Source organism: Triticum dicoccoides, chromosome 7B (genome assembly GCF_002162155.2).
Source record: "Triticum dicoccoides isolate Atlit2015 ecotype Zavitan chromosome 7B, WEW_v2.0, whole genome shotgun sequence".
In the NCBI taxonomy this organism is placed as follows: domain Eukaryota; kingdom Viridiplantae; phylum Streptophyta; class Magnoliopsida; order Poales; family Poaceae; genus Triticum; species Triticum dicoccoides.
The window spans coordinates 61,446,925-61,458,582 of NC_041393.1; the positions used below are offsets into that span (position 1 = coordinate 61,446,925).

The following is an 11,658-nucleotide window of genomic DNA, read 5'->3' on the forward strand; positions in this document are numbered from 1 at the left end:
AACTCATCAGAATTTCCATATCACTGGAATTCCGCCATTATGTGAACAAGGTGATAGTATTGGTCAGATCAAAAGATATAATGGTGTATGCTCGAGGGACAGCCACGAGTAAGACAACATTACGAACATCGTTGGTTCTAATTTGATTTGACGATAGCCCATACTCAAATCAAAGTTTTTATAAGACAATAGGTCAAATAACTGATCACAAGGACCAATCGATGAAGATATCATCTTTCTTCAACTAACACACCAACACCAGGATATCCCTTTGAAACGAACTAAGTTAGGTAAGCTTTTATCTTCCAACTCTTCAAGTTGTCATTTAGCTTAACCAACTAGCTCAGGGGTATCCAACACAGATTCTTGGAGAAAGGGTGGTTTACAGGAATAAACCAACTTGATCACGAACTCAACATAGCGGTCAGGTGACAACCTGGTAATACTTCCGAGAAGATATACGGGAAATCACGAACCACTGATATGCTATTTAGTTCGAGAACAATCTTGCTTTTCAGGGCAAGACGAGATGATCAAATAAGCAAGGGATTGGCATAGCCCTAACTCATTGATCGAAAGGTGCACCGAAAATAAGGACTAGGTAGCACAATCTATCTTAGAATGATGATTCAAGAACCAACACGCTAAGAATGAAATTATTGTCCTTTAACTACCAAGCAACAAGGTTGCTAGGAGTATTGATTTCACACGCCACCATTCACTTGTCGGCATTCTGGTTACAAGAACACGGAGACTGAGAAACGAATAATGAGTGCGAGAAGTATCACTGTATCAAGAATTCATAAGAGGTGGTGCAATTCTCATGACATTCTTGATATAAAAATGGCAATACTTCAAGGTAGAACAGACCAAAAGCTGGATTGGCATTTTGATTTGCGGATTACAACTGCTTTGACCCAATCCTGGATGTGGATTGGTTCTGGAGTTTGTTTCTCCTAGTCATTCCGGAATAGAATGGCTTGACGGACCACAAGAGTAATAGACATCGATAACACGAATGCATAATCACTCCTGACTATCAATTGATAGATGAGGGCCAAAAAACAACTAAAGAGGGACAACTCAAAGGAACATATGGTTTCCCGAGTTGTGGATGCATGGATTAGCATGTCGAACCAAGTTCAACAGGTTTCTTCCGGATAACCCATGCGAAGAAGGTAGAACTGGCAGAGTCACAATATAAAACGAAGAACTCATCGAGAGCACTCCTGTTGTGATCTTTTGATCCAACAAACTTTTGCCATAAGTGGTTCATAGTATTTGAAAGAAGGAAATACCACAGACCTCGAGGACTAATGCAAAGGTTACTAATAACCTAAAGGAACTAGCAAACACTATCAACATGAAATAAGTAGGGTGAATCTCGGGTTCAGAAAACCAGGAGTAGAATATCTACTACTAGGTAGCATCACAGGATGCTTTCGAGAATGATGGCCAGAATCATCACACTGGGAACACAAAACATGGCTAGAATACTAGATGATCCCCTAAGACACCTAGGGTCATAATAATAACTCCAACATATATGTCGAGGTAATAGAATACCTCAACTCAGCTATTAGTGTGATTAACTTGGCCCAAAGGAACATCAAAACCAGAGGGAAAGGATTTGCAAGTGCATCAGATTGTTTAGAAACCTGGGATGACTCGGACAGCATAACGGCTATAAATGCTCAAAAATATTTGAGACATGCTACAAAAATGGTGGCATAACCACTCAGAAGCACAATATCAAGGTTTCGAGATCAACAGTTAACATACGAGAGTAGAAGAAACTGAGCTAAGGCTTCAATCCAACAATCTTATAAGTCTACAGATTAGTAACACGTGATCCTGATAGAAAGAAGAGAAAGCCTAGTTCCTTAACCCCGTAGGAAAGATAAGATGACTCGGATCAGAGGGCATGAGGTATAAGGAGTAAAAAAAGCCTTACGTTCCATCCCACAATCAATTCCCTTATATAACTAAAGAATTTCTAGACTCAACTTCGACCAGTTTGGCTTGGTAATCCTACAGGCAGTCAAGCTCTGATACCAAAGCTGTCAGGACCCCGATCCTAAGTCACACCGATCTAGCATGTAACACATCATATCACTTTGCGGCCTCACGCACGGTATTCCCACGGGTGCCACCTTACCTGGCCCGGGACCGTTTGCGCCTTTTGGCTCATGTATATGACAGTGCCGCTAGCATCCATATGACAAAGAACCCCGGCTGACATGGCTAGTCGTGAACCCAAAGTGGCACTAACTTACAGGGACAGGCATACATGACCCAACAACGAACGTGTCGGTCATCAGCGAGTGAATCCGGGCTGTAGCAACTGGGCTAGCAGGACTCCGGTGAACCGGGCTGTAGCGGGCTAACAGGACTCCGGAATTCATCGCGTGACATTTCCCCGAGGGGACAGACACATGAACGAAGAAGGACACATGCCGGCCAGCCTAAGTGTTCCGGAGCAGTAGCAAGCTACCATGGCTCAGTGGAAACACTAGGAGATGTTTCCCGGTAAGAGAGGCTACTAAGGATAAACAACTAGATAGTCAGATCCCACACATACCAAGCATTTCAATAACATACACACAATATGCTTGATATGTGCAAATACAACATGGCATCACAACATGACTCTACGACTCAAGTATTTTATTCATTAGGCTCCGAGGAGCGAGATATTACAATCATGGGTCTCATGACCCAACATTCAGAGCAAACAAGTCAAGCACAAGCGGAAGCTTAACATGTCTGAGTACAGACATCTACAAAAGAAAAAGGCTGAGAAGCCTGACTGTCTATCAGATCCTGCCGAGGGCACAAGATCGTAGCTGAGGTAACAAGCTAAACGTCGAAGTCCAAGCGAAACTACTAGCGAGATTGAAGTCTCTCTGCAAAAACATAAAATAGGCAAACGTGAGTACAAATGCACCTAGCAAGACTTACATCAGAACTAACTACATATGCATCATTATCAACAAAGGGGGTGGTGGGGTTTAACTGCAGCAAGCCAGCTTTGACTCAGTGGCTATCCTGAACTACGACTGCAAGTAACTCTTTTGAGGTGGCGCACACGAGTCCACATATTCACCATATCAATACACCACTATGGATCCGCTCCCGTCTCCCTACGAGAACGCCATCCATAACACTCACGCTTATCTTGCATATTTTAGAGTATCCACTTTCACTTGTCTATGAACTGTATAGGCAACCCAGAAGTCCTTTACCGCGAACACGACTATTCGAATAGATCATATTAACCCTGCAGGGGTGTACTTCTTCACACACGCTCTCACCACTTACCGCCGTTTACACGACATGTACTCGGCAACCTTCAAGCGGAAGCCCAGCGAGGGTGTCGGCCACGACCTGACTAACCACACAAGTCTCTCGTCCAGGTTTGTCGCCTATTCGGGTTCCATCTGCAAGGAGATCCGGCCGAGGTGCCGCTCACGGCCCCAAACGATGTGTGCAGGGTTCCCAAGCCCACCATCCGGGTGCTACTTGGTACACCGGGCCACTGTGCCTAGTCTGTCCCAAGCCCACCTGTACCGGGTGCCACTTGGTAGACTACTAACACTACCTACAAACACCAGAAACTAGTTGCAACTCCTGGACAGAGATCAAGTTGATTAATAAGTCGAGAGAGCTTGGAGCGCCCAGAGCCCAATGTGTGGTAGTAACTGATCATGGATCACAAACACAGAACTCAGTTCCTGAGGACGGCTGCAATGAGACAACCCACCATGTACTCCTACACGGCCTCTCACCGCTACCTTTACCAAATCGTGTTCACACACTTAGTTCACACATAGTAGGACATGTTTACACACCTCCAATTCATCCCCGATGAATCAGACCTGACTTAACTCTAAGCAGTAGCAGGCATGACAAACAAACATGAATGAGTAGGCACATTAGGGCTCAAACAACTCCTACTCATGCTAGTGGGTTTCATCTATTTACTGTGGCAATGACAGGTCATGCAGAGGATAAGGGGTTCAGCTACCGCAGCAAGTAACAAATATGTCGTTGTTGTCCTAATGCAGTAAAAGAGAGCAGGAGCGAGAGAGTGGGATTTTATCAGAATGAACAAGGGGGGTTTTGCTTGCCTGGCACTTCTGAAGATAATACAGCTCTTCATCGGTGTCATCGATCTCATCGTCGGAACCACGTCTACTGAGAGGGAACAATTACCGGCAACAGAGAGGGAACACAATCAATGCAATGCATATTATGATGCATGATCATGACATGGCAACATGCTGGTGTTTTGAGCTAATGCAGCTAGCAACAAAGTTAAATGAAGTTGGTTTGAACCCTAAGTTCAAAACCAAACTCCATATATGAAATTCAAATGTCATTTAATTGAATTGTCCTAAACAGTAGTTATAAGTTGTTCTAACATGCATGAAAATGATACAGATGGATAGATTGGATTTTTCTGATAATTTTTCATATATAAATTATTTCATTTGGAGTTACGGTTGAATTTATATGATTTTTAGAAGTTTAGGGCATTTTCTGGAATTCCCTGGATATTTAGAATTAAACTAATTACAGAAAATGCATTACCGCGTCAGCACTACGTCAGCATACGTAAGCGAGTCAATGTGTGCAGTCCAGGTCAAACTAACCAGTGGGACCCGTAGGTCAGTGACACAGCGCTAGCTAGAGTCACAGACAGGTGGGGTCGGGTCAACGGCCACATCAGCATAGTCAAAACTGACATGTGGGCCCACTAGAATTAGATTAAACTTAATCTAATTTAGGTAGCGGTTAGTTAGGCGGTGGGGCCCGGCTGTCTGTTTCACTGGAGGTTAATTAGTGGCGCGATTAGCTGCTAACGACGGCCACGTCGGCAGTAGCCGGAGCCTTGCCGGCGGCGACTAGAACGACGGCGGCTCGGCTCGGATTTGAGCTACGGGTGGTGGTTTGGCGAGCTGAGGGCACCGGGGAGTAGCTCTTGCTCGTCCGCATCCAGAGGACCGGACGGGAAGCCGCGGGGTGGCCGGGAGCAGCGCCGGCGGCGAGCAAGGCGGCGGCCGGAGCACGGTGGGTTGCGGGTTTGGGGTTGCGGTGCACGAGAGGGGGATAGGTGGGCGGCTACGGTCTCGTGGGGGTGCGCTGAGCACGCTGATGAGCTCAGATGCGGGTGGCAGCAGCTGTGGTCGCGGCGGCGCCATGGACGGCTGCAACGAGCTCTCGGGCGCGGTAGCGCTAGCGCTAGAGGGCGAGTTAGACTGCGGGGAGAGAGGGGAAAGGCGCAGGTGCTCACGGCGGTTCTTCTGGTGCAGCTGGGTGGCTCGGGGAAGCGCTGGCGACGACGAACGGCGATGGCGATCTCGGCGACCCGAGGAGGAAGAAGATGGTGCTGACGGCGAGGCGGGGCGCCTGGCGACGTGTAGCTGGATGGGGACGAAGGAGAGGTCGTGGCGGAGCTCTGGGGCACGTCCATGGGGCTAGGGCTGGCCGGTGGCCGTGGTGTCAGTGAACGGCGGCGACGGGCTCCGCTCGATGGGAGGGAGAGGGAGCCAGGGGAGGGGGAGAAGGCACGGGAGGGAGTGAAGGACGGGTCTAGGTGGTCGGGGCGGCACCGAAGAGAAGGCCCGAGGCGTCGTGGTGGCCTCAGTGACGCAGGCAAGCAGGGAGGTGCGTGGCACCGCGGCGCGCGTGCGCTGTCTCCCTCCTCTGTCTACTGGCAGAGGTAGGTGATGACTGGCACGGGCCAGGTGGGCCGGCCCAGCCAGGTAAGTGCCCTAGGTAGGTTCTCTCTCTCCCTGGTTTTTCTATTTATTGATGTTTTCTATTTCCTGCAATTGGTTTTGATTTGATTTAAAATATCAAATCATTTTTTAAAACTTTCTGTAAATTGTATGTGAGCTCAGGAACTAGTCCAAGGTCACAGGCAACTTACAAAAATATTTGAACTTTATTTCTTATATAATAGAAATAAATTCAACTCAAATATGTCATTGGTTTAAGTCAAAGGCCCAAAATAAATATTTCTGTGATTCCAAAAATATTGGTTTGAATTTTACCTCTTACCAATATTTTCACAGAGTAACAGGAACATTTCTTTGGGATCATTTGATGAGATTTAAATGTTGGTTATTTTTAGAGGTCTTCTGAGGCTTTTGAAAATTCCTCAATTCAAATTTCATTTGAATTAAAACATGATGCTCACATGAAGGTCTAGCCTAGTGCATAACAGGACCAGGGATGTGACAGCAATTTAGTGGGTTTTCGGTTTTACCCTAGGTGATTAGGGTTTGCCTACTCCGCCAACACCATTGTCGGCATTGAATTTTTTACTACATGGGCTTGACCTCTGTTCGAAGGATGACTGTCGCCATGGCTGCCAAAGGATCCAAGTCAGGCGCTAGGGCTAACAGAAAGCGATCAGGGGATGAAGGTCTGGCGGCGGCGATGAAACACATGAACATTCCGAAGGGGGGGGGGGGCTCGACGACGTCTATGTCGAAGAGGGGGAAATCAAGGAGATGGAGAAGACAACACGATGGCTTGTAATTGCTCGGGTGAGCACCTCCAAACCCTATAGTTCTAATGCTTTGAAGGAGAACATGAAATTCTCATGGAGCTTGGCCCAAGAAACCGAGTTCAGGGAGGTAGATGACAACTTGTACATGGTACAAATGTTTTGTCTCAATGACTGGAAAAAAAGTAATGCACCAAGGAAAAAGTACATGAAATTCTTATCGATTTTATATGGTTATCTTGGACGAGTATGATGGATGTGCGGCTTCGTCGTCAGTGGTGTCAGGAAGAACTAACGTGTGGGTATAAATCCATGATGATCCGGATCTTTACAGTAGGTTGGGTCTTGTGAATCAATTAGCACTTCATAAAGTTTGATCAAATTTATATACTAAATTATCAACATCTACAATAATAGAGATATACAACATGAAAGTTAATTCAATAATGCATCTAATGAAGTCGATTTTATATTGTGAATGTTGATATTTTTTCATACAATCTCACTTAAATTTTACTACGTATGACTTAAGACAAATCTTATATGCGAACTAAAAAGAAAAGGAGGGAGTACAATAACTTCATGCACTTGGGGATTATCACGCGGCCAGCTAGACCACGGCCGCCTCACCACCGGCCCGTACCACCGCCCGCAATCACCTCAAAGCCGACCAAACGCAGGCTAGGCACCATTGTCGTCGTCGGGAGGCGGGACAACATCCTTCGACCCGAGTTGCTTGCCAGCTAGATCTGGCCGCCACAACCCAGGCACACCCCACCATCCATGTTGCCAGCCACGCTGTTGCGGCACATATGCGCCGTCGCGGCAACCACACGCCGCAGCACCCAACACGCGCCACGCTCCGGCCCGGGGGAGCAGGCCTGCACCGGCCGTGCTGCACGAGTGAACGCCATGGCCCCGCCGAAGCTCGACCACGCCCTCTGGTGGCGACGAAGAGGGAAGGGGGGTGGCGACGGAGACCTAGGTCGTCCTGCACGTCGCCTCGCAGGGGCAACACGGGAGAGGCATGACTTTCTCTGTTTTTTGTTGTTGTCTACTGGATCCAAAAATCCTCCGCCCCAGCTGGCAGGAACTCGTTGGCCTCACCACCAACGTGGGCACCTCGCGCCGGATTGATTCTCAATCCACCCCCTTAATCCTCGTCTCCCTCCGTGTCGTGCGAGCAAGGCACGCCCTAATTATTCCGCCGCATTTGTTTACGTCAGCCAGCCAGCCCATCGACGGACGTCGTGCGGCGTTAGTAGCCTGCACATCTCGCCACCATTTTACTCGCAACTAATCACTAGCAGCATCAGAACCATTAATGGCCGCATCACAAGAAGAATGTATATCACCGACCGCGATCTCTTTCATGATCGCAGCACGATGCTTTGATCTTTTTTAGGCATATGCCGAGGCAGCAGAGTCAACGGCTGACCTTGTGAGATTAATACTGCTGTGTGTTTGTCAACGTTGAAATGCACGAAAGGTGGCAGCGCATGAACACCAGAAGCCACTCAGAGAAGATCTTCATGCAAATTCATGGAGGGAGCGAGATAAGCCTTCTCATGGGAGCTCGCTCGATCATGCACATGCACGTACGTGTGCATGGTGAGTCTGATCTTCAGAGGAAGAAAATTGGAAGGGAAGGAGTATACAGGAGCGATACATGTGATTATATCCTAATAACATAGATAATGCATGCACGGATGCACCCTTGTTCCGGCCGGTCAGCTTCACGGCTTCCCGCCGGACGCGGCGCCGGCGTCGACCTTGACGGGCCGGACGGGGGCGTCGTCGCCGCCGCCGTTCGCGGAGGTCAGCGCGGCGGCGGCGGCGCCGGGGCGGACGGCCTGCCTGGCGAGGAGCGAGGCCGGGGAGGTGGTGGTGGTGGTGGCGGAGGAGATGGCGGAGGCGAGGGAGATGGGCATGAGGCAGAGACCCTTCCCCTGCAGGTACTGCATGGCCGTGCCCATGTCCTCCTCCATCATCTTGGCCACCTGATGCTCCGTCACCCGTAGCCCGCCGGCCCCTGCTCCACCGCCGCTCTCGCCTCCGCCGTTCGCCTTGGCGGCCGCGGCCGCCGCGCTGTTCCCGCCGCCGTTGCTGCTCTTCGCGCTGCTCTTCGCCTGCACGTTCGCAACGTTCAAGCACCTCAGTATTCAAGTATCCATCGAGAGCTAATCGATCATGATTGCACGGTCGCCTACTGGATGTCAGGTTACTTACCTCGGAGGACATGCTGGCCACCAGCGGCGCCATGCCGGCGGCCCCGCCCAGCCGGCTCATGCTCAGAACCTGAGAAAAAAACGTGCTGTCACCCCCACAGATCGTACGTAACCAGAAGCAGGAAAAACACAGCGACCTCTATCCACAAACACCACCGTACCTTGACTTGGAGCTGCAGGAACTTGACGTAGTCGATGATCTCGTCCAGCATCGACGCCTTGTCAGTCTGCACACGTCCATCTCATCAGTAACCACCTCTTCTATTCTATTCTACCACGGTCCACGGCGCAGAGATTTTTACACGAAGCGGCTCGATTTCAGTAGTACGATCATATCCCGGCATTGACCGGGGCCTGTAATTATGACTACCGGACTAAGAGGGCGAAACAGGGCATCCAATGCGCCCATGTGCCCATTCACTGCGCGCCACATTTGTCTCTCATCCCGGCCATCAGCTGCCTCGTTTCTTCAGCTAGCCGAAGAGCCAAGGCTGCGGCCTTCTTCAGTCCAAATTCCCCACAACAGGAACAAGTTTTTTCAAAAAGATAATAAATAAAATAAAATAAAATCAGGAACAAGTTCCGGGACTTGACACGTGCGGCATCGCATCGCATCGCCACCCCTGTGCTGCGCACGCTTCGGCGGCACACATGTCACATCACATTATGACGTGACCAGTGAGCTAGACAGGAGCGACGCCGCACCCTCGCTCACCAACCGGCCGGCCGGCGTGCCCTCTTCCGCACTGCTACCATACAGACCCACTACAATCATAAACGGGCCAGCATCCCGTCCAGGCGTCCACCCCCCACTCGCCGGGAGAGATTCCTGGCTTTCTGGTTGATGGGAAACGCAGGAATTTTCTACGCGAGACCGTATGATCGCTGCGAGATTCTCGTCGGGGATGTGATTGTTTTACCTTGTTGGCGTTGGGGACCAGCTCCTGCAGCGACTTCATCCGCTCCGCAATCCTCTCCCGCCGGAGCTGCATGCAATGATATGCCAGGCACAGGAAAGTTCAGGGCAAAAAGTCGTATGAATTTCAATCTGATAACAAGCATAGCATAGGAACAGAACAGTTCGTGCTTCTACTGTAAAATACTACTGTAAACAATCGTATGAATTTCGATTTGATTACAAGCATAGCATAGACAACAGTTCGTGCTTCTATCTACTGTAAAATAATAGCATCAGCCACGCAGCAGATCCAAAAAGACAGATGAAATTTGCGGAGAATATATACGTTGGGGGATGGGAAGACTTTGGGTTTGTTGTTGATGTGCACCAGCATGTCGGGGTTTTTTTAAATTTCAGATGGAAAAGGGGAGGGTGGGAGTGGGAGTGGCATGCATACACGTTCGGCGATGCTGTGCGGGTCGGTGGCTTGCCCTCGCCTCGCCCGCACGCGCGTCTGCCGCGGCGGGGCCGCGCCGCCGCCGCCGCCGGAGGAGGCGGGCGCCGTCGTGCCTCCGCTCGCCGCCGGCCCTCCTCCGAAGCTCTGCCCCGACATTGATCCTCCCTGCGCGACCGATCAGAGGACAATTCATTAATGGGTGTTGCTTCACACGTACGGCCGTGTTCGTTCCCGTATGCACTGGCACCAGCACGCCGAGGCCTGACCGGTGCACGATCTTACCTGGCCAAACGGCGGCTGCACGGCGGCGCCGGCGCCATGCACCCCGAATCCGTTGAACAGCGCGTGGTCACCTCCCTGCATGCACGCACGCGCCCGCACATAACGAATCCATGTCAACGGAAAAACTTCAAGATTTGACTAGAGAGAGAGAGAGAGAGAGAGAGAGACAGAAAAGAACAAGGATCCTACCGTGCCATTGGGCGACTTGAAGCCGCCGTCCATCTCCTCGCGCGACTGCGGGGGCGACCGGTCCGCGAACAGCGGCAGCGGCGAGAACCCCGTGCCGCCGCTCTCCTCGCCGCCGAGGCCCTGCCTCTGGAGGTCGGTGAGCTGCAGCATGACCAGCTTCTCTCCGCCGATCTGGTGCTGCCGGAGCCTGGACGCGGGCAGCGTCGACTCGTCGAAGGCGCCGAGGTCCTCGGCGCCCGCCGCGATCTCCCAGGGCGACTTCCCGCCGGCGCCCAGGTCGCCCCACGCGGAGGGAAGCGTCGACAGCATCTGGTCGAAGAAGTCGTCCTGCGCCCCGCCGCCCCCTCCGCCGTCGCCACCGGCCATCCGTCTGGCGCGCGGGTGCCGGCCGGCCGGGCTGTGCAGCGACGAGCTGACGAGTAAATGCGCTCGCGAGAAGGCGGGAGGAGAGAGTATGGAGGAGGACAGGCGAACTAGCTTCCCTACGTGCGCGCCTTTATAATCGCCTGCTACGTGCCGATTTTCAAATGGAAAATTAACTGAACTCAGTTCGTGCAACTCTTCTGTCTGCTTTTATTGACTTTGCTCAAGAGCTGGAACTACAGCTGGTATAAACTCGGCCCAGCGGCGGCAATCTAAGAAGAATGCTTTTTTTTTTAGCTCGCAATTTTATTTCGATATGTTTTCATCACTTTCCTAGGGAGGCCAATATGGCGGCGGGTGTATTGTTTAGGAACTCAGAGACTTCTCGAACAATTGTCTGGAAGTCGGAGCCTCCGGGGTTTCTAGTAGACGTTTTATCAAACGATGTATCTTTATTCTCACATGAAATATAAACCGTCATGATGGCATTTCCTCAAAAAAAAAAAAGGAACTTGGCATTTGAGTTTTTTTTGTCAGGGCCAAGCGTTCTCCTGAGAGCATCTCGAACAGCCGTGCTTCGCGCCGCGCGCTGGTTTTGCACGGCCGCCAGCGCTGGCTCCAATAGCCGCGCTAAAATGCAGCGCGCACGCCGCTCCAGCAGCGCGTAAAAAATGCAGCGCGCGCGACTCGCCGGGGCAGTGCATATATGGCATTTTGGACACAA

At 50.7% G+C, this 11,658-nt stretch overlaps 1 protein-coding gene across 1 annotated transcript; it reads right to left on the reverse strand.

Annotated features, from left to right (window-relative positions):
• Nucleotides 1-8,002: 8,002 nt before the first annotated feature.
• LOC119339180 (transcription factor LRL3-like) lies at nt 8,003-11,014 on the reverse strand. The gene is made up of 7 exons (XM_037611324.1): nt 10,572-11,014; nt 10,383-10,457; nt 10,101-10,265; nt 9,666-9,731; nt 8,907-8,972; nt 8,747-8,815; nt 8,003-8,646 (listed from the first exon to the last, which is right to left on the reverse strand). Exons 1-7 carry the CDS (start codon nt 10,935-10,937, stop codon nt 8,254-8,256), a joined length of 1,200 nt encoding a protein of 399 aa, XP_037467221.1. The 5' UTR covers nt 10,938-11,014; the 3' UTR covers nt 8,003-8,253.
• Nucleotides 11,015-11,658: the final 644 nt, after the last annotated feature.